The following is a 25,535-nucleotide window of genomic DNA, read 5'->3' on the forward strand; positions in this document are numbered from 1 at the left end:
TCAATGGAAAATAATAGAACATTGAGAAATAATTCACACTTCTCGATAAAGGTTCCTAAGGTAATTCAGTGGGAGAAAGAATAGTATTTTCCACAGTTTTGGAACAACTGGATATCCATATAGGGGAGGGGGATAATCCCTTTCCTTAAACTGTACACAAAAGTGAACTCCAAATGGATGGAAGACCTACATATGAAGGGTAAAATGGAAAGACTTCTAGAAGAAAACATAGGAGCAAATCATCTTGACCTTGGAGTAGGCAAAGGTCTTTTAGGACACAAAAAGCATGAACTATTAACAGAAGTAGTCGATAAATTGTAGTCTATTAAAATTAAAAAATGCTATTCGAAAGGCACCATTAAAAATTGAGAAGACAAGCCAAAAAGAAGACAAGGCAAAACTGTTCATATGCATATATTTGACAGAGAACTTGGATCCAGAATACATGAATCCAATTCAATAAGAAGAAAAACCTATCAGTTAAAAAATGGACAATGGATTTGATCAGACATATCACTGAAGAAAATGTGTAAGTGGCCAAAAAGCACTTTAACTCAACCTCATTTGGTACTGGGGAGATGCTAATTAAAGCCACGGTGAACCATTGCTCATCTACTAGAATGAATGAAATGAAACAGTATGACAATGCCAGATGTTGATGAGGATAGTGGAACAACTGGAGCTGTAATGCATTGTTGGTGGGAATGTACACTGGGTACAACCAGTTTGGAAAACATTTTGGCAGTTTCTTATAAAGGGAGACTTACACTTGTCCTAAGATCCAGCATTTCCACTGTTTACCCAAGAAAAATGAAAATACTTATCCATAAAAAGATTTCTTCAAGAATTTTCATATATGACTTATTCCTAATTGTCAAACACTGGAAGCAATCCGCGCCCATCGGTAGGCTATTAGAGGCCGAGCGCGGTGGCTCATGCCTGTGATCCCAGCACTTTGAGAAGCCGAGGCGGATCACTTGAGGTCAGGAGTTTGAGACCATTCTAGCCAACACGGTGAAACCCGCCTCTACTAAAAATACAAAAATTAGCCGGATGTGGTGGCATATGCCTGTAATCCCAGCTGCTCGTGAAGCTGAGGCAAGAGAATCTCCTGAACCTGGGAGGGGGAGGTTGCAGTGAGCTGAGATTGCCATCACTGAACTCCAGCCTGGGCAACAGAACGAGATTCGGTCAAAAAAAAAAAAAGAGGTATTAGATAACCAAATTGTAGTATTTTGTATTAATCTGGGTTCTCCAGAGAAACAGAACCAATAGGATACATATATATTTTATTGATACAATAACATACACACAGATTTATTTTAAGGAATTGTCTCAGGCACTAATGGAGTCTGAGAAGTCCCGTTATCTGCAGTAGGCAAGCTGGAGACCCGGGAGAGCCAGCAGTATAGTTCTAGACTAAGTCCAAAGACCTGAGAACCAGAAGGAGTTGACATGATTACCACCACATATATTCATACAATGGAGTACTCCTCAGCAATAAAAAGGAATGAACTGTTACATGCAACAACAAGCATGGATCTCATGGACACTATGCCGAGTGAATGAAGTCAGACACAAAAAAGTATTATGTGATTACATTTGTATGACACCTTTTAAAAAAAGCAAAACTAACCTTTAATAATAGGAAGTAGGTCAGAGTTTACCTGGGTTCAAGAGTGGAGAGATTGACTTCAAAGGAGCATGAAAAATTGTTTAGAGCTTATGGCAGTGTTCTAAATCTTGATGGTAGTAGTGATTTAATGGCGTATTTGGCTTTCAAAACTCCAAAGATGGGTGCAGATTTATTTATTTAGAGATAGGATGTTGCCCTGTCACCAAGGCTGGAGTGTAGTGACTCAATCATAGCTCACTCCGACCTTGACCTGCTGGGCTCAAGCAATATTCCTGCTTCAGCCTCTCTTGTAGCTGGGACTGCAGGCACATGCCACCACATCTGGCTTATTTTTACATTTTTTATAGAGATGGGGGTCTTACTGTGTTGCCCAGATTTGTCTCAAACTCCTAGCCACAAGTGATCCTCCCTCTTCAGCCTCCCATAGCATTGGGATTACAGGCGTGAGTCACTGTACCCAGCCTGGTACCTTGTATTTTATGTAAATGATACCTCATGTTTAACAAAAGAATAATTACTAATTGGATTTTTAAGTTTCTAAAATAGTCCTTATCTTTTTGATACTATGCCTATGGGAAATCATTTTGGTTAAATCAATCATTTTGTTTCTAGGATAAATTATTAATTAGGTACTGCTGGGCCTGTATCAATACTTGGTTATGGTATCTGTTAATGTTTGAAAACTTAGTGGAGAAATTAACTGAAAAAGAAACATGGAAATAACTGGAGAAGATGCAAAATTAGAAATAAATTGTGGAAATTCATTTTTTCCTAAATTTTCCCTTAGATTATAAATAAATTCTCATGTAAGTTTATCATTTTAAAAACATAATTTTAAATATCTTTAATATTCTATGTATTTTCTGTCAGTTTTCCTGTTCTTCAATTTTTGGACATATCTTTGTATTTGAAGCCTTTTTTGGCATTTGATTATTCTTCTGTATGCATACCTAGATGTAGAATCACTGAATCAAGGAATATGAATTTCAAAAAAATGTAGATAATAAATTCACATGGCAAATTCCAAGGGTACAATTGGGAATGCAGTGAAATGTCTTCCTTGCGCCTTTGTTGACAAGTTTCCCTTCTTGGAGGCAGCCAGTGTCATCAGAATTTTGCATTTCCTTCGTGTGTGTGTAGCAAGAAGTTTAGATAGTGGATGAAAGACAACTTTTACAAGAATGTAATTATATTATACATACCCTTTAAAATAAAATCAACTACAGTTATTTTTACTTGAATTTCATAAAAGAAAAGGAAACTATAATGAAACTGATAGAACCTCTTTGAATTTAAATCTTTACCAGAAGAAAAGATCTCTAAGATTAAGAAAAGAAAGGTTTGGAGTAGTATTTTTGAAATATTGTTAATATATAAAAGAAATATAAATTACCAGTAAAAGTATGACTATTTTAGAACTCAGTTATTGAAATACAAATGAAATGTTTTTATCTTTTTTAGACTGGTGAAAATTGATAAAATATACAAGAATGGGTACCCTTGTGATGTTATAGGTTTTTGCAAAATTTTTTCAGTAAAAGGCAATTTGGCAGTACTTCCAATTTTAATCTGTCTGTTATCTTGAATATAGTAATTTGATATCTAGAAACTTTTCACGAACAGATCTTAAAACAAGTCTAAAAGGATACCTATCTGCTGTGAAAGTGTCCATTAATAGAAGATTAAGTTATAGTGAATCTACCAAGTAGGATAATGTACAACTATTAAACATAGTGATGTGTTGTAGATTTTAATTTATTGCCATGGAAATAGGTTCTCGACATACCCTTTTTATTTCTCTCAACAATAAGTAATTGAATGCATAATGGGACCTCATTTATATAAAATCGTATGTATGTCCAAGGGTAGACAGATTTCTGTAAATACAAATACTCATTAAAGTGGTTTTCTGCCTGGGCACAGTGGCCCACACCTGTAATCCCAGCACTTTGGGAGCTTGAGATGGGTGGGTCTCTTGAGCTCAGGAGTTGGAGACCAGCCTGGGCAACGTGGCAAAACCCCATCTCTACCTAATATACAAAAAATTAGCCAGGCGTAGTGGCGTACACCTGGAGTCTCAGCTACTTGGGAGGCTGAAGTGGGAGGATCACTTGAACCTGCGAGGCTTGAGGTTGCAGTGAGCCGAGATCACGCCACTGCACTCCAGCCTGGGTGACAGAGCAACACCCTGTCTAAAAAACAAAAGCAGTTAGCTCTGGATGGTGGACTATTAGAATTTTTAACACTCTTAGGTTTCTTTATGCTGAATATTTATCATTTGTATACTTGAAAAAATTTCTCTCCTTTCTGAACAATTAAATATGTCTAATTTATTTGCTTGCTGTTTCTGTGGATAATGGGAGACACAGCCTTTAAGACAATTCCTGAGGCCAGGCGCAGTGACTCACGCCTGTAATCCCAGCACTTTGAGAGCCTGAGGCCAGTGGACTGCTTGAGCTCAGGAGTTTGAGACCAACTTGGGCAAAATGGTGAAACTCCATTCCTACAAAAAATACAAGAGTTAACTGGGTGTAGTGGTGTGTGCCTGTGGTCTCAGCTGCTATGGAGGCTGAGGTGGGAGGATCTCTTGAGCCCAGGATGGCGAGGCTGCTGTGAGCCCTGATCCCACTGCTGCTGTGAGCCCTGATCCTGCCACTGCAGTTCGGCCTGGGTGACAGAGTGAGACCCTGTCTCCAAGAAAAAAAAAGTACCCAATCAAGTTCTAAAAATATTTATATCTAACACTGGTCTATCAAGGTCTGTAGAACCTTTGTAATGGAATACCTAAGGGTCATGGTTTGGGATGCTCCATTAGTGCAATTGAAATTACCCAGGAACCAGTTGAACAGGTACTCATAGTTGGGGAACTCTGAACTCCAGAACCCAAGGCGTTGACTGAAATTTTCAGTGCTACACCCTGCTATATGTAGTTAATCTCTCTAAAGACTTAATTTTTAAAGAACAAGTCAAGTTTGAGCCATAGTTTTTATTTACTTTGAATTAACCAAAAAGCATGTGAATTTATTGCATACACTTGTCCTTGTTGATAAGTGATAGTAACATTAGAAGTCATTCTTTTCTCTGCATCTCAAGTCTTCTTCATTTAGGAAATTAACAAAGAAAATTAATTTTTTCATTGGCCATTTACAACATATTGCCTGTATCAGGGTTTGCCTTAATCACTGGGATGGGGGGTGGGAAATAAAATTCCTGCCCTGCAGAATCATGCTCTGTACCGGAACACAGGAACGGTCAGGAACCTTTCCAGTGAACTGTGAGTTCGGGTGGGTGGTTGAGGAAGATTTTCCAGAGGAAGTTACATCTGAACTGAATTTTGAAAGGTTAAGCATGAATTAGCCACACCAAAGAACGGGATATAAGGGTAGAGACAAACACCTAGAGGCATGTAAGGGCACAGTACATACTGGGAACTGCAAGTCCATGGTCTTAGTGTAGGGATCAAGGCAGTGCAGGCAAAAAAGTGAGGCTTCAGAGGCCAGATCATGAAGAGTCTTGTTAGCTGTCAGTTTCTTACCCTGGATTTCCTTATAAATACAGCCTTAGTTCACTTAGTCTGGGAACTTTTGAGTCATCTTTGCTTCTTCAAATTTTCCTCCCATAACCTCCTTAATAATTAGGCACCAAATCCTGTCAGTTTTGGGAACTTGGATTGAAATGGAAAAATGACAAGGCAGATGTAGACTGTGTTCTTTATTACAGGCTGTGACTTATTCTTTTTAATTTCTAGGGCTTAGCACTGGCTCACAGGCCCTTACTGTCTGAACAAATGGATTAAAGGAAGGGAGTTCCAAAGATAAAGTGTTCAGTATTTTTACATGTATAACTCATATGTTCTCCAGTTCATTATCGAAATAATAATAATCTGGCTGGGCATGGTGGCTCACGTCTGTAATCCCAGCACTTTGGGAGGCCAAGGTGGGCGGGATCACCTGAGGTCAGGAGTTGGAGACCAGCCTGGCCAACATGGAGAAACCCTGTCTCTACTAAAAGTATAAAAATGAGCCAGGTGTTTTGGTGATGCATGCCTGTAATCCCAGCTACTTGGGAGGCTGAGGCAGGAGAATTGCTTGAACTTGGGAGGTGGAGGTTGTGGTGAGCCGAGATCATGCCTCTGCACTCCAGCCTGGGTGATGGAGCGAGATTCTTTCCCCCAAAAAAAGAAATAATAATAATAATCCAGTAATTTTAATAATCTTTGGTGGACTGGTTGAAAAGTTAACCCTTAGATTTTTAATTAACAAAAAATGAAATCAGACCCATTAGTAAGGTCTGTTGAATTAATGTACCGGTAGGCAACTGAAGCAACAATGGTCATAGTTAGGGAAGAAAAGTGCCAGACAGCTTTTAGCCATTTGATATAATGCATATATACCAGTTTACATTATGTGTGTGTGTGTGTGCCTCCCCACCCTGCCAGCTGAGACTAGTTTTCTTGCGACTATCCCAAAAGGGATTTTTTTTAGTTAGAGGAAAAATTGTGAACATGTATATTTATTGCGTTTCACTTGTCATAGTTAATAATGTGGGTACATATTTTCCTGAAAATGAGTATATACTGCATTTGTTTTCTGAAAATGTGCTACAAAAGGAAAACTGAACATGGATAGATGGGTAGCATTTATAACAATTACGTATTAGTGAAATAACTGTGCCATAGTGAAATAACTGAGAAAGCAAATTATGTGTCTCAGACATATTTGTGAAGCAGCTTTTATGGTTATCAGCAACACAGTTGCTGTAACTATTGTATTAGTGGAATTGAATCTTATGTGGGTTACATAACCAGCACCTGAACTTCTGTACTTGTAGCTATGCAAGACCCTTACCAAGATAATAATGTAATATAGAGAGGTGTCAAGAGGTGTTTTCATACATGTATTTGCCATCTTATAGAACTAGAATAACACTGTAATATAATATTATGAATATATCTTTAAAATATTTTTAAAGCCCCTATGAAAGTTAAGCATAAATGAGCTAAGCTCATCCCCTTCCCCTGCCAAAAGATAAAATATATGAGGGTGTTGTAGCACAGAAACCAAGACATAGACATGCAGTAGAAACCAGGGGTCAGCAAACTTCTTCTGTAATGTACCACATAGTAAAATTTTAGACTTTACAGATCAAGAGGTAAAATCGAAGATATTATGTAGGCACTACTATAATAAGAGAGCATGCAATTTTTCACGAATTTTTAAAGGACAAAATTTCAAAATATAATAATTGAATGCATTTTTTGTAATACAGCTCTAATGAGAAGAGGGAATTCTTTTTAAAGGGATAACATTTCACTTAATTCTAGTTAAAAGTTAGCGTTCCATATCATCAAATCAATTGCAGATGTTCATCTGCTAATGCTGATTTATATGAAATTTTACGTATCATCTTCGAATTTGACTTTTCACCCAGACAGGAGATACACATGGCATAACTTTGTCATTATGATTTGTAGTGCTGAGCAGCAGTGTGAAGCAATGAGAGGGCCATATGAGGTCTTTGCTGTGTGTACTTAATTCTGCCTTTTTTTTTTTTTAGCACAAAAGCAGCCATAGACAACCTGTAAATGAATGATCATATTTGTGTTCCAATAAAACTTTACTTATGGACATTAAAGTTTGAATATGATTTAATTTTTATGGATTACAAAATATTTTAATTTTTCCCCCAACCATTAAAAAATGTACAAGCCAGTTTTAGATTGCTAGCCATACAAAAAACAGGTGCAAGACAGACTTGGCTTGTAGGCTGTAGTTTTCCCAACCCCAGGTATAAACCATAAAAATTCCCAAAATCTAATATAGATATTTTTGTATTTTTAAGCATTTTATGATTTCAGAAAATTAGTAACTTGTTTTAAAAGTGTTTCTATTGTTTTAATACCTTTTCTCGAACAGTATACTCCATATAAAAATTCAAACATTATAGAAATGCCTAAATTAGTAATTAAAACACTAATTCTGTCCCCCAGAAGGTTAGGTGCATACTTTTTCCAGATTTAAAAAATAAATGTACTAACACTGGCCGGGTGTGGTGCCTCATGCCTGTAATCCCAGCACTTTGGGAAGCTGAGGCGGGCGAGTCACTTGAGATCAGGAGTTCAAGACCAGCCTGGTCAACATGGTGAAACCCCGTCTCTACTAAAAATACAAAAGTTAGCTGGCACCTGTAGTCCCAGCTACTTGGAAGGCTGAGGCAGGAGAATAACCTGAACCTGGGAGGTGGAGGTTGTAGTGAGCCTAGATCGCCACACTGCACTCTAGCCTGGGTGACAGAGCGAGACTGTATGTCAAAAACAAAACAAAACAAACACTTTTATGCACATCTAATTACTTTTTAAAACAAAATATGAGATCATGCCTTTTATAAACGTGAGGACTTGCCTTTTTTCACTGACTTTATCATGAATGACTCTTTAGGTCAGGACATGTGTATCTATGTGCTTAATTCTTTGAATGGCCTATCGTATTACATTATATGACTCTGCCGTAATGTATCCAATCATCTCATTTTGGACATTTTGTTGTTTCTAGTTTTCTGCAATTCATTGCTATGTGCTCTTTTTGTAAATAAACTTGAAAGTTGATCATTAATTTTGAAATAGTTTTTTTAATGCCACTTTGATTTGGGGGCTTAATCTTAAAGGATGTGCACATTGAATATAGTTTTAATGTGGTCCATTTATTTAGGAGAACACATTTTCTTTTTTTACTGGCAACTATGGGGTAAGGGTAGTTAGAATTATTCTCACAGAAAATTATACATAGATTTATTTTCCAATTATTAAATCATGTATGAGGTGTTCGTTGGTACTTAAAGTTTATTTTGATGTATCAAAGCTTGGCCTGCATTATTGAAGATGTTATTGCAAAACCCACTTCTTTTTTTTTTTTTTTTTTTGAGACAGAGTCTCACTCTGTCGCCAGACTGGAATGCAGTGGTGTGATCTTGGCTCACTGCAGTCTCTCAGGTTCAAGCAATTCTCCTGCCTCAGCCTCCTGGGTTGCTGGGATTACAGGCACCCGCCACCACGCCTGGCTAAATTTTGTATTTTCAGTAGAAACGGGGTTTCGCCATGTTGGCCAGGGTGGTCTCGAACTTCTGACCTCAGGTGATCCTCCTACCTCGGCCTCCCATAGTGCTGGGATTACAGGCTTGAGCCACCACGCCTGGCCAAAACCCACTTTTTTATATGTGTCTTTCCTCACATTACTTATTAACGGGAGGAAACATTAATAAGTAATATTACATTAATAAGTAATATGCTTTATTGCCACTATATTATTTTACTATTTTAATTTACATTGGATGTCTTATAATTATTATATTGGCAAATACCCAGTTTGTTTGCTCAGAAATGAAACCTACCCCTGTTACAAAGCTGGTGGTTGGTTCTTGGCAGTTGATTTGGTTTATGCATCCCCTAGGATACTCTCAAAGGCAAGGGATCAATTAGCAAGGTGTTAATTTGTCTTAATCTTTTGGGCTGGTACTAAGTTATTGTGAAGCAGATGTGTTATTACTCCATCCTCTGTGAAGACTGAGGAATAAGATGATCACTAAGTGCCAGTATTACTTTTAGATGTCATTATCAAATAACATTGTCACTAATTTTTTAGTGACAATATTTAGTGAAAGATTGTCACTGATTTATTTTATATTTTCCCATGATAATTACCTTCCTGTCTTATTTTCATTATGTCCTCCCATTTCCCTGAAATGTATCAAACAAGGGTTTAATTTATAAACGAGGAGATCCAAATAAGAATTTGTTGGATATGAGAGATACATTGATTCTATAGAAAATTCCTGGGCCCAATCCCTGGAGATTTAGATTTGCTAGGCCTAGGGTGGGTCAACTGTTTTCACTCAGTATAGTTCTCTGGAGAGTCATGAAAGTTATTGCGTGTATCAGTAGCATGTTCCTTTTTGTTTCTGTTTATATACAGTAATCCTTATCCTTTTTTTTTTATGGTTTCAGTTACTTCTAGTCAACCTTGGTCTGAAAAGATTAAGTGGAAAATTTCAAGAAATAAACAATTTATATGTTATAAATTTGCGCCATTCTGAGTAGGGTGACGAAATGTCTTGCTATCTCGCATCCCCCACCAGGAACGTGAATCATTCCTTTGTCCAACCTATGCACGTTGTCTATGCTCCCTACCTGCTAGTCACTTTGGAGCCCTCTCAATCGTTGGATTGACTGTCATGGTTTTGCAGTGCTGATGTTCAAGGAATTTTTGTTTTACTTAATGGCCTCAAAGCCCAAGAGCAGTGATGCTGGCTTGTTGTTATACTTGTTCTATTTGATTATTAGTTATTGTTGTTAATCTCGTGCTGTGCCTAACTTACAAGTTAAACTTTATCATAGATATGTATATATAGGAAAAAACAGTGTATATAGAATTGAGTACAATCTGCCATTTCAGGCATCTTTACTGGGGGTCTTGGAAGTATCCCCTGTGGTTAAAGGGGATTACCGTAGTTAAGTTGGAGAACTTTCTACATAGTTTAAAACTTAGTTTCTGGTTTGTTTCTTTCCTAATTTTATTAAAACAAGCATTTTTGTCTTAAATCTAGGTGACAAAACACGACAGCCTTCTTCAAGCCCCTCCAGTATTATCCGACGCACTTCCTCCCTGGATACTCTTGCTGCACCGTATCTTGCTGGACACTGGCCTCGGGATAGCCATGGGCAAGCTGCACCTTGCATGAGGGACAAAGCTACACAGGTAAGCTTATTATAGTTCTTAACCTGAAGTGTTTTTCTCTGAAGCTACTTCTTCTAATATTATTTGTTCTGCTTTGAGTAGAACAAACATTAGTGTATATTAGAATTAACTTGAGAAACTTACCAAAAAGAGCAGATTCCAAGCCTGACCTCCAGGTATTCTATAGTCGGTTTTGGTTGGGGCCTGGGAATGTGCATTTTAAATAGATATCAAAGTAATTCTGATACATACAGATAATTTATGGACATACTTTTTTTCCCCACTTATTCTTTATAAGTTAGTTTACAACAGGGGTGTCCAATCTTTTGTCTTCCCTGGGCCACATTGGAAGACGAAGAATTGTATTGGGCCACACATAAAATACACTAACACTAATGAGCTTAAAAAAAATTGCAAAAAATTCATAATGTTTTAAGAAAGTTTACGAATTTATGTCGGGCTGCATTCAAAACCATCCTGGTCCTCATGAGGCCCATGGGCCGCAGGTTTTGGACAAGCTTGGTTTACAGTATCATAATATATTTAATATATGGAATTTGGTCTTAAAAATTTGTAACAGCAAAGATTAGTGACCATCTAACCTTACGTTTTTGTGCCAAAAAAACCTTCATATATCGGGAGATGGGGACTGTATTACTTTGCTGATCCTAAAAATGTAAATATTCTGACAAAGGGACTCTGGAAGCAAAGTTTTATACTTCTGGGTTTGTAAAATTGTTTAATATAAAGGGATCTCAAGAAATCATTCAGGGCCAGGCGGGGTGGCTCACGCCTATAGTGCCAGCACTTTGGGAGGCCGAGATGGGTGGATGGCTTTTGAATCCAGGAGTTCAGTACCAACCTGGGCAGCATGGTGAAACCTCATCTCTGCAAAAAATACAAAAATTAGCCGGGCATGCTGGTGCACACTTGTAGTACCAGCTACTTGGGAGGCTGAGGCAGGAGAATCACTTCAACCTGGGAGCTCAAGGCTGCAGTGAGCAGTGATCATACCACAGCACACCAGCCTGGGCAATAGGGTGAGAACCTGTCTCAAAAAAAGAAAAAACAAAGAAGAAGAAATCATTCAGATCTACCCCTTAGTTTTACAGATGAAGAAGCTGAGGTCTAAGATCATACAGCCAGTTGAAGGCTGCATCTTAGTTTGGTGTAGTTTCTTACTTACCACAATTATAGCTAGTTAAATATTTGTGTAGTTATTTATTTATGGCTTCTTACATTCACTAGACAGTAAGACCCATGAAGATAGGAATTGTGTCTGGCTTGTCTATTGCTGTATTTCCATGCCCAGGACTTAATACTAGATGCAGAATAAATGGCCCAAGGAATATTTGCAAAGGAATGAATGAGCAAAACAGTTACAGCTTTATTGCTAGTGAAGAATGAAAAACATTTAAAGATTTAAAAGATTTTTTATACTGATTGTTGAAAATCAGGTAGGGTACATCTTGATTTAGACTTCAGATTTACGTTACTCCTGGTCTCAACATTTTTTGAAGAATTTTTTTTTTCTTTCTTTTTTTTTTTTTCCCCGGAGATAGAATCTCGCTGTGTCGCCCAGGCTGGAGTGCAGTGGTACAGTCTTGGCTCACTGCAACCACTGCCTCCTGGATTCAAGCGATTCTCATGCCTCAGCCTCCCGAGGAGCTGGACTACAGGCGTGCACCACCATGTCTGACTAGTTTTTGTACTTTTAGTAGAGACGGGGTTTTACCATTGTTGGCCAGGCTGGTCTCAAACTCCTGTCCTCAAGTGATCTGCCTACCTCGGCCTCCCAAAGTGCTGGGATTACAGGTGTGAGCCACCACACGTGGCCCGAGATAATGTTTTTTATTTTTATTTTTATTTTTTGAGATGAAGTTTCTCTCTGTTTCCCAGGCTGGATGGAGTACAGGGGCACAATCTTGGCTCACTGAAATCTCCACCTCCCGGGTTCCAGCAATTCTCTTGCCTCAGCCTCCTGAGTAGGTGAGATTACAGGCACATGTCACTACGCCCAGCTAATTTTTTGTGTTTTTAGTAGAGATGGGGTTTTGCTATGTTGGCCATGCTTATCTCGAACTCCTGACCTCAAGTGATCTGCCAGCCTCCCAAAGTGCTGGGATTATAGGCGTGAGCCAAGGTGCCCAGCCCTGAGAGAATGTTTATTAAAGAACCGAGTAAACACACTTTTCTGTGGTGGTTTTGGATTTGTATATTGATTTCCAAAATTCCAGGTATTCTTAGTGGGCTCAGTTTATTTTCTGTTCTGATAATCGTGAAACGGAATCCTACTGTTAGGGCAGACAATTGGGATTTGGATTACCTTGGTGTTTATACTTTAGTGCAAACTACAGACATGAAAACGTAGACTCTGTACTCATCAAAAGTAATGAATCTTTTCTGAAATTTACTTCTTTTTTCTTTTTTTTGGAATGGAGTCTCACTCTGTTGCCTAGGTTGGAGTGCAGTGGCCTGATCTCAGCTCACTGCAACCTCCGCCTCCTGGGTACAAGCAATTCTCCTGTTTCAGCCTCCCGAGTAGCTGGGACTACAAGCGCGCACCACCACGCCTGGCTAATTTTTGTATTTTTAGTAGAGATGGGGTTTCACCATATTGGTCAGGCCAGTCTCAAACTCCTGACCTCAGGTGATCCACCCGCCTTGGCCTCCCAAAGTGCTAGGATTACAGGCATGAGCCACCGCACCCAGCCTAAAATTGACTTTTTTAACCAAAGAGTTCTGTGAAACTCTGTAGTTATTCACAATCTGTAACTTTGCTGAGCTTAGGGCATGTAGTTTTGAAAATGAATACGGTGTCCACTTGCTTTCTGCTTAATCCACGTCACATTTAAATTTGTAGAAGTTTATTTCCTTGAGCATTTCTACAGCACCCTTTATTTCCACTGCAGTTTTAGGTTCAATGGGTTCAGACATTTTGTCATATAGTAAGAGTATGCTATCATACAAGCCATTGGGAGCCTCTTGATCTGTGGATGCAGTTCAGTAAGTCTTTTCAGCAGATTGTTGTGACCTAACAATTGAATTAAAATATAAACCCTATATTCCCTGCCTTTTTCTAAATATCCCCCAAATTGGGAATGTTAAGGGTACAAATAAAAAAGAGAATTTAGATCTGGGTGTGGTGGCTCACGCCTGTAATCCCAGCACTTTGGGAGGCTGAGGTGGGCGGATCACCTGAGGTCAGGAGTTCGAGACCAGCCTGACCAATATGGTGAAACTCTGTCTCTACTAAATATACAAAAATTAGCCAGGCGTGGTGGCGTGCACCTGTAGACCCAGCTACTCGGGAAGCTGAGACAGGAGAGTTGCTTGAACCCGGGAGGTGGAGGTTGCTGTGAGCCGAGATCGTGCCACCGCACTCCAGCCTGGGTGACAGAGTGAGACCACATCTCAAAAAAAAAAAGAAAATGTATAATTATCATACTGTTAATCTTATTTGTAAAGCTCGTGTAGAATCTCCTAAAGGATAACTGGGTACTCCATCCTTTCAGTTACATGGTGGGCTCTCATCTTTGGCAAGTGAATTTAGCAGTAACACAATTAATCAAAAACTCTCAAATACCTTATTTGCAGATATTGGGTTTCCCTAAGTGTATGCTAGTTAAATCAACTTTTAAAAATTGTGGTAAAATATATATAACAAGGTTTGCTGGTTTGACCATTTAAAAATACATGCCTATGTCATTTTATTGAACTTTATTGGGCTTCGCAGATATTGTGTTTTTGTACAAATTGAAGGTTTGTGGCAACTCTGCACTGAGCAAGTCTGCCGGTGCCATTTTCCAAAAATGTGCTCACTTTGTGTCTCTGCCCCATTTTGGTAGTTCTTGCAATATTTCAGCCATTTGCATTATTATTGTATCTGTTATGGTGATCTGTGCTCAGTGATCTTTGATGTTACTGTTAATTGTTTTGAGGTGCCATGAACCATGCCCATGTAAGACGGGGAACTTAATTGATGAATGTTGTGTGTATTCTGACTGCTGTTCTCCTGAGTCTCTCCCTCTCATTGGGCCTCTTTGTTTTCTCAGACACAACAGTATTGAAATTAGACAAATTAATAACTTTACAATGCCCTCTAAGGGTCAAGTGAGGTGAAGAGTTACATGTCTCTCTATTTCAATCAAAAGCTAGACATGATTAAGCTTAGAACGCAAGGCACGTCAAAAGCTGAGATAGGCCAAAAGCTAGGCCTCTTGTACCAAACAGCTAGCCAAGTTGTGAATGCAAAGGAAAAGTTTTTGAAGGAAATTAAAAGTACTACTTGAATGAGCATTATGAATGATAAGAAAGTGAAACAGCTTTATTGGCAATATGGAAAAAGTTTTAGTGATCTAGATAGAAGATCAAACCAGCCACAACATTTCATTAAGCCAAAGCCTAATCTAGAGTAAGACCTTAATTCTCTTCAGTTCTTATGAAGGCTAAGATAGGCAAGGACGCCACAGAAGAAGAGTTTAAAGCCAACAGGTTGGTTCATGAGGTTTAATGAAAGAAGCCATCTGCATAACATAAAAGTGAAAGGTGAAGCAGCAAGTACTGATATAGAAACTATAGTAAGTTATCCAGAAGATCTAGCTAAGATTACTGTTGAAGATGGCTACACTAAACAAGAATTTTTTTTTTTTTTTTTTTTTTGAGATGGGGTCTTGCTCTGTCACCTAGGCTGGAGTGCAGTAATGCAGTCATAGCTCGGTACAACCTTAAACTCCTGGGCCCTGGGCTCAATCAGTCCTCCTGCCTCAGGTTCCCAAGTAGCTGGGACTGTAGGCACACACTGACATGCTTGTAATTTTTCTTTTTTAAATGTTTTTGTAGAGACAGGATCTTGCTATGTTGACCAGGCTGGTCTTGAACTCCTGGCCTCAAGCTGTCCTCTCACCTTGGCCTCCCAAAGTGTTGGGATCACAGGTGTCAGCCACTGCGCCCAGCTAGATTTTTAATGACAAAACAGCCTTATCTTGTAAGAAGATGCCGTCTAGGACTTTCATAGCTAGAGAGAAATCAATGCCTGACTTTAAGGAACAGGCCAACTCTCTTGTTAGGGGCAAATGCAGCTGGTGACTTTAAGTTGAAGCCAGTACTCATTTACCATTCTGAAAATCCTAAGGCCCTTAAGAATTATGCTAAATCTACTCTGCTTTTGCTTGATTCATGGAACGACAAAGCCTGGATGCCCGCATGTCTTTTTATAGCATGATTTACTGAATATTTTAAGCCCACCATTGAGATCTACTGTTCAGAACAAAAGATTACTTTCAGAATGCTACTGCTCATTGGCAATGCAACTGGTCACCCAAGAGCTCTGATGCAGATACACACAGAGAGGAATGTTGCTTTCATGCCTGCTAACACAACATCCATTTTGCAGCCCATGGATCCAAGAAATAATTTTGACTTTCCAGTCTTATTATTAAGAAAATACATTTAATGAGGCCATAACTGCCATAGATAGTGATTCCTCTGATGGATCTGGGCAAAGTAAATGGAAAAGCTTTTGGAAAAGATTCACCATTCTAGGTGCCATTAAGAACATTTGTGATTTGTAGGATTAGGTCAAATATCAACATTATCAGGAGTTTGAAAGAAGATGATTCCAACCCTCATGGATGACTTTGAGGGTTTCAAGACTTCAGTGGAAGAGGTCATTGCAGATGTGGTGGAAATAGCAAGATAACTAGAATTAGAAGTAGAACCTGAAGATGTGGTTGAATTGCTGCAATCTCATGATAAACCTTAAGCATGACAAATTGCTTCTTATGGATGAGCAAATAAAGTGGTTTCTTGAGATAGAATCTACTCCTGGTGAAGATGTGGTGAATATTGTTGAAATGAAAACAAAGGATTAAGAATATTACATAAACTAACTTAGTTGTTAAAGCAGTAGCAGGTTTTGAGAGGGTTGTCACCAATTTTGAGAGAAATTGTACTATGGGCAATATGCTACCCATGCAGCATTGTGTGCTACAGAAAGATCTTTTGTGAAAGGACCTGAGTCCGTTGATGCAGCAAACTTCATTGTCGTCTTATTTTAAGAAATTGCTGCGCGGGTGCGGTGGCTCACGCCTGTAATCCCAGTACTTTGGGAGGACGAGGTGGGCGGGTCATGAGGTCAGGAGTTCGAGACCAGCCGGACCAACATAGTGAAACCCCTTCTATACTAAAAATACAAAATTTAGTGGGGCGTGGTGGTGTGCACCTGTAATCCCAGCTACTCAGGAGGCTGAGGCAGGAGAATCGCTTGAACCTGGGAGGCAGAGGTTGCTGTGAGCTGAGATCACACCATTGCACTCCCGCCTGGGTGACAGAGTGAGACTCTGTCTCAGAAAAATAAAGAAAGAAAGAAAATAAATAAAAAAGAAAGAAATTGCTGTGGCCACCTTGGCCTTCAGCAAGCCATCACCCTGATCAGTCAGCAGCCATTAACATCAAGTCAAGACCCTCCACTGTCAAAAAGATTGTGACTTATTGAAGGCTCAGATGATCATTAGCATTTTTTTTTTTGAGACGGAGTCTCGCTCTGTCGCCCAGGCTGGAGTGCAGTGGCACAGTCTCGGCTCAGTGCAAGCTCCGCCTCCCGGGTTCACGCCATTCTCCTGTCTCAGCCTCCCAGGTAGCTGGGACTACAGGCGCCCGCCACCACACCCAGCTAATTTTTTGTATTTTTAGTAGAGACGGGGTTTCACTGTGTTAGCCAGGATGGTCTCGATCTCCTGACTTCGTGATCCATCTGCCTCAGCCTCCCAAAGTGCTGGGATTACAGGTGTGAGCCACCGCGCCCAGCCACATTTTTTAAATGAATATTTTAAAATTAAGATATGTATGTTTGTTAAGGCATAATGTTATTGCACACTTAATACACTATAGTATAGTGCAAACATAACTTCTATATGCACTGGGAAACCAAAGAAATTCATGTGACTTGCTTTATTGTGTTACTCCCTTTATTGCAGTGGTCTGGAACTGAACTCCCAATATCTCTTGAGTTATAACTGTATATAATTTAGTGGCATTAATTACATTCACAATGTTGTGCAACCATTGCTAACTATTTCCAAAACTTTTTCATCACTCCAAAAAGAAACCCTGTAACTCCCCATCCTCCTTTTTTCCTCACTATTAATACCACTGGCAGTTAATACTTAACCACTATCTCACTTTCTGTTTCCATGAATTTGCCCATTTCATGTAAGTGGAATCATACAGTTTGTTTTCCTGCATCTGACTCATTTCACTTAGTATAATGTTTTTGAGGTTCATTCATGTTGTATCATTTATTGAACTTAATTCCATCCTTACTTCCTCCTACCTCCTTCCCTGTGTTGCCTAGGCTGGAGTATAGTGGGATGATCACAGGTCATTACAGCCTCGACCTCCTGGGTTCAAGGGATGCCTCCCCTGCCCAGCCTCCTGATTAGCTAGGACTATAGGCTTGCACCACTATGCCCAGCTAGTTTTTTGAGTTTTTAGTAGAGACAGGATCTTTCTATGTTGCCCGGGCTGGTCTAGAAGTCCTGGCCCCAAGAGATATCCACTCTGGCCTCCCAAAGTGCTGGGATTACAGGCAAGAGCCATCACACCTGGCCTTAATCTCTCTTAATGGGTGAATAATATTCCATTTATCAATATACCACATTTTGTTTACCTGTTAATCTGTTGATGGATATATGGGGTGTTTCTACCTTTTGACTGTTCTGAACAATGCTGCAGTGTACATGCAAGTATCTGTGTGAATCCCTGCTTTCAGTTCCTTTCGATATATACCTGAGAGTGGAATTGCTGGGTCATATGATAATTCGATGTTTAGTTTTTAGAGGAACTGCCAAACTTTTTCACAGCAGCTGTATCATTTTCTATCCCCATGTATGAAGGTATATAATTCCAGTTTCTCTATATATTTACTAACACTTGTTTGAAAAATTACAGTCGTCCTAGTAGGTAAGTTGTGGTATGTAATTGTTAGGATTTGTTTCCCCATATAACTAATGGTGCTGAGTATCTTTTCATGTGCTTACTGGCCATTTGCATATCTCCTTTAGAGTTCAGACACTGTCTTAACATCTCTGTGCCTCTGTTTCCTTTTTGTAAAATGGGAGAATTATAGTACCAATTTTTTGAGGTTATTTTGAAGATTAAATAAAGAAAACATATAAAACTCTCGGAACAGTATCTGGCACCTAGTAAGCATTCAATAAATGTTCTCTGTTAAATTAAAAATTAAAGTGATTACGTTTATTGTCAGATTTGAACAAGGATGGAATGTAGGTTTTATCCCCTAAGGAATTTGATCTATTGCTATTGCCTTCCTGGAGCATCCTGTTGAGAAGATGCAGGATAAAGATTGCTGAGACTGATAAGTGATTTCTGCCTTTAGCAAGGGACCTGGGGCACTTTTAGCAGTTATTTGCCTGTCTAGATACTGCTGCAGCAAAGAGTATGTTGGAAATACTTTATCTTAGGTTGTAAGTGGGTGCTTTCAGAAAGCTGATGTAGACTTTTGGCAAATTTTATCATGTCACTACTCTAAGCCCTGGTTTCTTGATTTTCTTTTTCTTTTTTTTTTTTGAGGCAATCTTGCCCAGGCTAGAGTGCAGTGGCACAATCTCGGCTCACTGCAGCCTCTGCCTCCCAAGTTCAAGCAATTCTCTTGTCTCAGCCTCTTGAGTAGTTGGGATTATAGGTGCCCACCACCATGCCCGGCTTTTTTATATATATATATAGTATTTTTAGTAGGGATGAGGCTTCACCATATTGGCCAGGCTAGTCTCGAACACCTGACCTCAGGTAATCCGCCCGCCTCAGCCTCCCAAAGTGTTGGTATTGCAGGTGTGAGCCAGTGCGCCCGGCCTGATTTTGAAATAATTATGTATTACTCTCAGGCCTTTCCACCTCCTAGGGGAAGATTGGAAATGGGAGAAGGATTCTGGAAAATACAGAGAAAGAGAAACGCAGCATTTAAAAAGTTAAGAGGGCCGGGCGCAGTGGCTGACACCTGTAATCCCAGCACTTTGGGAGGCCGAGGCAGGCGGATCACCTGAGGTTGGGAGTTCGAGACCAGCCTGACCAACATGGAGAAACCCCATCTCTACTAAAAATACAAAATTAGCCGAGTGTGGTGGCGCGTGCCTGTAATCCCAGCTACTCGGGAAGCTGAGGCAGGAGAATCGTTTGTACCCGGGAGGTGGAGGTTGCAGTGAGTCGAGATAGTACCATTGCACTCCAGTCTGGGCAACAAGAGTGAAACTTCATCTCAAAACAAAGAAAAAACAAAAACAAAAAAAGTTAACATGGAACAAGTTTTGAAAGATGTTAATCTCTCCTGTTGCATACCCCACCTCATCATTTGCTTTGGTCATGAGAATGAGTGAATGATTAAGGTTTTACTGTACATGATTATTTGTCATCATAATTACTTGACACAAAGGTATTCTCTTTTTTTCCTGTCTATTTGGCAGCCATTCTTTATTCTGTGTATGTCCAAATAGCCTGAGAGCCTTTTAGCTTAGTGCTCCAGCATGTCAGTGGGCCTAATTGCCTATAAGACTGATTTGCCATTTCTGCTTTAGAGTTTGTACAGAGCTACAATGTCACCAACCTCTGCCCCCACACTGCCTCTGTGTTCTTTTAAAGATTCTTGTCTGATCCTTTGCGAGTTTGCCTTCCAAAAATATTAGACTAATTTATATTTCCAGCATTAGCTACCTATGTGGCAAGTCTATTAATTTGGTTTAAACTACCTGATTTTCAGAGTGCCTTTTGTATTTGCTGACTATACCAATTTAGGGAGAGAAACTGTAATGTGTATGTGTGCTTGTATTATTTGGGATTCCTTTGACTCAGAAGGTATTTTCTTTCCAACTTTCTTAACCTAGGCTTATTTACCTTATAGGTGATTTATCTGAGTATTTAACTTTTTGTGACCCACGTGATTGATGTCTGGTTTTCTTTCCTATTTCTTTCTTATTTTTAACATTTTTTTAGAGACAAGGTCTCACTGTGTTTCCCAGGCTAGAGTGTAGTGGCTATTCACAGGCATAATCACCGTGCACTATAGCCTCAAACTCCTTGGCTCAAGGGATCCTCCTGCCTCAGCCTCCTGAGTAGTTGGGACTACAGTCGCATGCCCCCACATGTCTTTCTCTTTCCTGTTTCTTTGGTTTGGTTTCTTTATGGCATAAACCAGTCATCTTTTGCTTTTAAAAGTCTTACATTATTTTTTCTTGGACCCTCTGTGTTTCTGAGGCTATTTTTTTTAAAACCCTCAAAGGTTGATTTTGATTAATATTTTATGAAAGTGTTTGTTTTTTTCTAAAAGGACCTTGGCTTCAGAGTATTTTATGAAAGTATTTTATTTTTACAATTTATAGGTTGCCATTTGCTATTTATGGAAAATTTCTGAGTTTTCCAGTTTATGGAAAAGATCTGAATTCAGAAACTTTGTAAGATGTCCTGTGATTAAAACAATAAAAGTTGAATATTTGTTAAACTAGAGGTATTTGTTGAATTACTGAAGACAGCTGTTTATAAATCTACAAACTTGTTTACAGGTTGTTTTCTTTGAATTGAAAGAATAGTCTGTAATTTAGAGTAAAAATATCACTATTTTATGTGTTTGGTAGATCTAAGCATTACTAAAAAGTATATTTTAATGTTATGAAAATGAAGAAGTAAAATTACTTTTTGAGTAACATTAGCTGTTTTGAATAAAACCTTGGTCTACTGGTTGAAATTAGAATGTAACAGGAGTAGAAAGTGTAACATTAGGAGTAAAAGAAATGTTAAAATCTTTTTTGGGGGGCCTAAATTCAGTGACTTCAGTGTAAGTTCTGTTGTTGCCTGTCAGTAGCTTTGCCTTCCTTAGGGTAAGCCTAGGAGTCTGAGAATTTTAATTTCGAAAACTTTACTACTTGGAGTTGTGTTCCTGTCCTTTCTTATTTCACATGTTAGATCAAATTTCTCTAGGCCAGTGACACCATACATTGTTTTTTTTTGTTGTTGTTGTTTTTATTTTTATTTTTTTAGGGTTTTGCTTGTCACCAGCTGGAGTGCAGTGCCATGATTGTGGCTCACTGCAGCCTTGACCTATCATGATTAAGCAATCCTCCCTCCTTGGCCTCCCAGGTAGCTAAGACTACAGGTGCATGCCACCACACCTGGCTAATTTTTAATTTTTTTTTTTTTTGGTAGAGATGGGGGCCTTACTAGGTTGCCCAGGCTGGTCTTGAACTCCTGGACTCAAGCCATCCTCCTCCCTCAGCCTCCCAAAGTGTTGGGATTACAGGTGTGGTCCACTGGGCCTGGCCCATTAAATAGGCTGGGCACATCTAGCAGATGAAGGGTTATATTTTGGAATCCTTTAAAACAAATAGTTTCATGGCCAGGCATGGTGGCTTATGCCTGTAATCCCAGCACTTTGGGAGGCCACGGTGGGTAGATCACTTGAGCTCAGGAGTTCAAGACCAGCCTCGCCAACATGGTGAAACCCCGTCTCTACCAAAAATACAAAAAATTAGCCAGGTGTGGTGGCGTGTGCACTTGCAATCCCAGCTACTCGGGAGGCTGAGGCACGAGAATCACTTGAACCTGGGAGGTGGAGGTCACAGTGAGCTGAGATCATGCTACTGCACTCCAGCCTGGGTGACAGAGTGAGACTCTGTCTCAAAAGTCATTCAATCAGTCCATCAGTCAATCAGTAAAACAAATAGTTTCATGATTGTGTAACTTAATTTTTTTTTTTTTTTTTGAGACAGAGTCTTGCTCTGTTGCTCAGGCTGGAGTGCAGCAGTGCGATCTTGGCTCACTGCAGCCTCCGCCTCCCAGGTTCAAGCAGTCTCCTGCCTCAGCCTCCCGAGTAGCTGAGATTACAGGAGTGTGCCAGCATGCCCAGCTCATTTTTTGTATTTTTGGTAGAGATGGGGATTTCACCATGTTGGCCAGGCTGGTCTCGAATTCCTGACCTCAGGTGATCCACTTGCCTTGGCCTCCCAAAGTGCTGGGATTACAGGCATAAGCCACCACGCCCAGCCTAATTTTTTATTTTATTGTCAGAAGAGATCTACTCTCAACAAAATTTTACACGTACAATACAGTATAAATACAATAGGTATGATAATTATACAGCAGATCTCTAGAACTTATTTTGCTTAACTGAAACTTTATTTCCATTGGTTGGTAACTCTCTCCATCCCCCCAGTCCCTGGCAATCACCATTCCATTTCTGATTCTATGATTTGACTATTTTAGATTTCTCATATAAGTTGAATCATGCAGTATTTGTCTTTTTGTGACTGACTTATTTCATTTAGTAGGATGTCCTCACAGTTCATCCATATTATCATATACTGCAGAATTTCTTTTTTTTAAAGACTGAATGCTTGAATAATATTCCATTGTATGTATATACCATAGTTTCTTTATCCATTCATCTGCCAATGGATATTTCTACACCTCTGCTATTGTGAATAGCGCTGCAGTGAACATGTGAGTGCAGATACCTCTTTGAAATACTGATTTCAGTTCTTTTGGAATTGCTGGAGCATGTGGTTTTTCCATTTTTAATTATTTGTTTTGTTTTTAGAGACTGGGTCTTGTTCTGTTGCGCAGGCTGAAATACAGTGGCGTGATCTTAGCTCACTGCAGCCTTGAACTTCTGAGCTCAAGTGATCCTCCTGCCTCAGCCTCCCAAATAGGTGGACTCTAGGCATGTGCCACCACACCTGAATAATTTAAAAAAAATTTTAGAGATGGAGTGTCACTTTGTTGCCCAGGCTGATCGTGAACTTTTGGCCTCAAACGATCCGATCCTCCCACCTCAGCCTCTCTTGCGTCACTGAGATTATTGGTGTGAGCCACTAGGCCCAGCCAATTTTTAATTTTTTGAGTGACCTTCATACTGTTTTCCATAGAAGCTCTACTGTTTAATATTCCCAACAACAGTGTACAGGGGTTCCAATTTCTCTACATCCTTACCAACACTTGGCTTTTTGGTAATAGTCATCCTGACAGGTGCGAGATGATACTTCATTGTAGTTCTGATTTATCTTTCCCCGATGACTAATGTTGAACAAACATTTTCTTATATACCTCTTGGTCATTTGTGCATCTTCTTTGGAGAAATGTCTATTCAAGTCCTTAGCCCACTTTTTTTTTTTCTAAGTCCTTAGCCCCCTTTTTTTTTTTTTTTTTTCCAGACAGGGTTTCGCTCTTGTTGCCCAGGCTGGAGTACAATGGAGCAATCTCAATTCACTGCAACCTCTGCCTCCCGGGTTCAAGTGATTCTCGTGTCTCAGCCTCCCAAATAGCTGGGATTACAGGCACCCGCCATCACGCCCAGCTAATTTTTGTATTTTTAGTAGAGATGGGGTTTCATCATATTGGTCAGCCTGGTCTTGAACTCGTGACCTCAGGCGATCTGCCCCCCTCTGCCTCCCAAAGTACTGGGATTACAGGCGTGAGCCACCACTCCCGGCCAGCCCATTTTTTAATTATTAGTTTTATTGCCATTGAGTTGTATGTGTTTCTTACGTATTTTGGAGATTAGCCTCTTATCAAATATATAGTTTGCAAATATTTTCTTATTTCTTAGGTTGCTTTTTACTCTGTTGATTGTTTTCTGTGTTGTGCATAAGCTTTTTAGTTTTTGCTTTTTTTTATCTGTGCTTTTGATGTCATAGCCATGAAATCATTGTCAAGACCAATATCATGAAGCTTGTCCCCTATGTTTATTTCTAGGAGTTTTATAGTTCGTGTCTTATATTTAAATCTTGAATCAATTTTAAGTTGATTTTTGTATGGGGTAAGAGTCCAGCTTCTTTCTTTTGCATGAGGATATTCAGTTTCCCCAGCACCGTTTGTTGAAGAGACTGTCCTTCCCCCATTGGCACCCTCATTGAAGATTGGTTGAGTGTTAATGTGTGGATTTATTTATGGGCTGTCTATACTGTCCCATTGATGTATGTCTTATCTTTATGCCAGTACTATATTATTTTTATTACTGTAACTTTGTAATATATTTTGAAATTGAGAAGTATGATGCCTCTAGCTTTGTTCTTTCTCAAAATTTATTTGTCTATTCGTGGTCTTTTGTAGTTTCACACGAGTTTTAGAATTATTACCTATTTCCATAAAAATGCCACTGGGATTTTGGTAGGGCTTGCATTGAATTTGTAGATGACTTTGGGTAGTGTGGATGTTTTAAAGTCTTCCAGTCCATGAACATGAAATGCCTGTTTATGTCATCTTTAATTTCTTCAATCAATGTTTTTTAGTTTTCTGTATATAAGTCTTTCACTTCCTTAGTTATGATTATTCTTATGTTATTTTTGGTGCTGTTGTAAATGAGACTGCTTTCCTAATTTTCTTAATTTTTTCTTATTTTTAATTTTTATGGGTACATAGTAGGTGTATATATTTATGGAGTAGCTGAGATATTCTGATATTTCATGCAATATATTTGATTATAATGTATAATAATCACATCAGAGTAAATGAGATATCTATCACCTCAAGCATTTATAATTTCTTTGTATTACAGACATTCCAGTGATATTATTTTACTTATTTTTAAATGTATAATAAATTATTGTTTACTGGAGTCACCCTGTTGTGCTATCAAATACTAGATCTTATTCTATCTAACTATATTTTTTGTACCCATTAACCATCCCCCTTCCCTTCTTGCCTGCTACTAACCTTCTCAGCCTCTGATAACCATCCTTCTACTCTCTGTCTCCGTGAGTTCAGTTGTTTTAATTTTGAGCTCCCACAAATGAGAACCTGCAAAGTTTGTCTTTCTCTGACTGGCTGATTTCACTTAACATAATGTCCTCCCTTCATGCTGTTGCAAATGACAGGATTTCTTTTTTTTTGTTATGGCTGAATAGTACTCCATTGTGTGTATGTACCACATTTTCTTTATTCTTTTGTCTGTTGATGGACACTTAGGTTGCTTCCAAATCTTGGCTATTGGGAACAGTGCTGCAGTAAACATGGGAGTGCAGATACCTTTTCAATATACTGATTTTCTTTCTTTCAGGTATATGCCTAGGAGTAGGATTGCTGGATCATATGGTTCCTCTATTTTTTGTTTTTTGAGGAACCTCCAAACTGTTGTCCTTAGTGGTAGTACTAATTTACATTCCCACCAA

The 25,535-nt window shown here is 39.1% G+C and overlaps 1 protein-coding gene across 1 annotated transcript in view; it reads left to right on the plus strand.

Moving 5' to 3' along the window:
* FAM117B (family with sequence similarity 117 member B) overlaps window positions 1-25,535 on the plus strand; it is a 134,711-nt gene that overhangs the window by 50,564 nt on the left and 58,612 nt on the right. Inside the window, exon 2 of the mRNA XM_031008836.3 lies at window positions 10,235-10,386. Coding sequence (XP_030864696.1) covers window positions 10,235-10,386 — 152 coding nt within the window. The remainder of the gene's footprint in view (window positions 1-10,234; window positions 10,387-25,535) is intronic.

The sequence above is a fragment of the Gorilla gorilla genome, chromosome 11 (genome assembly GCF_029281585.2).
Source record: "Gorilla gorilla gorilla isolate KB3781 chromosome 11, NHGRI_mGorGor1-v2.1_pri, whole genome shotgun sequence".
NCBI classification, from domain to species: Eukaryota; Metazoa; Chordata; class Mammalia; order Primates; family Hominidae; genus Gorilla; species Gorilla gorilla.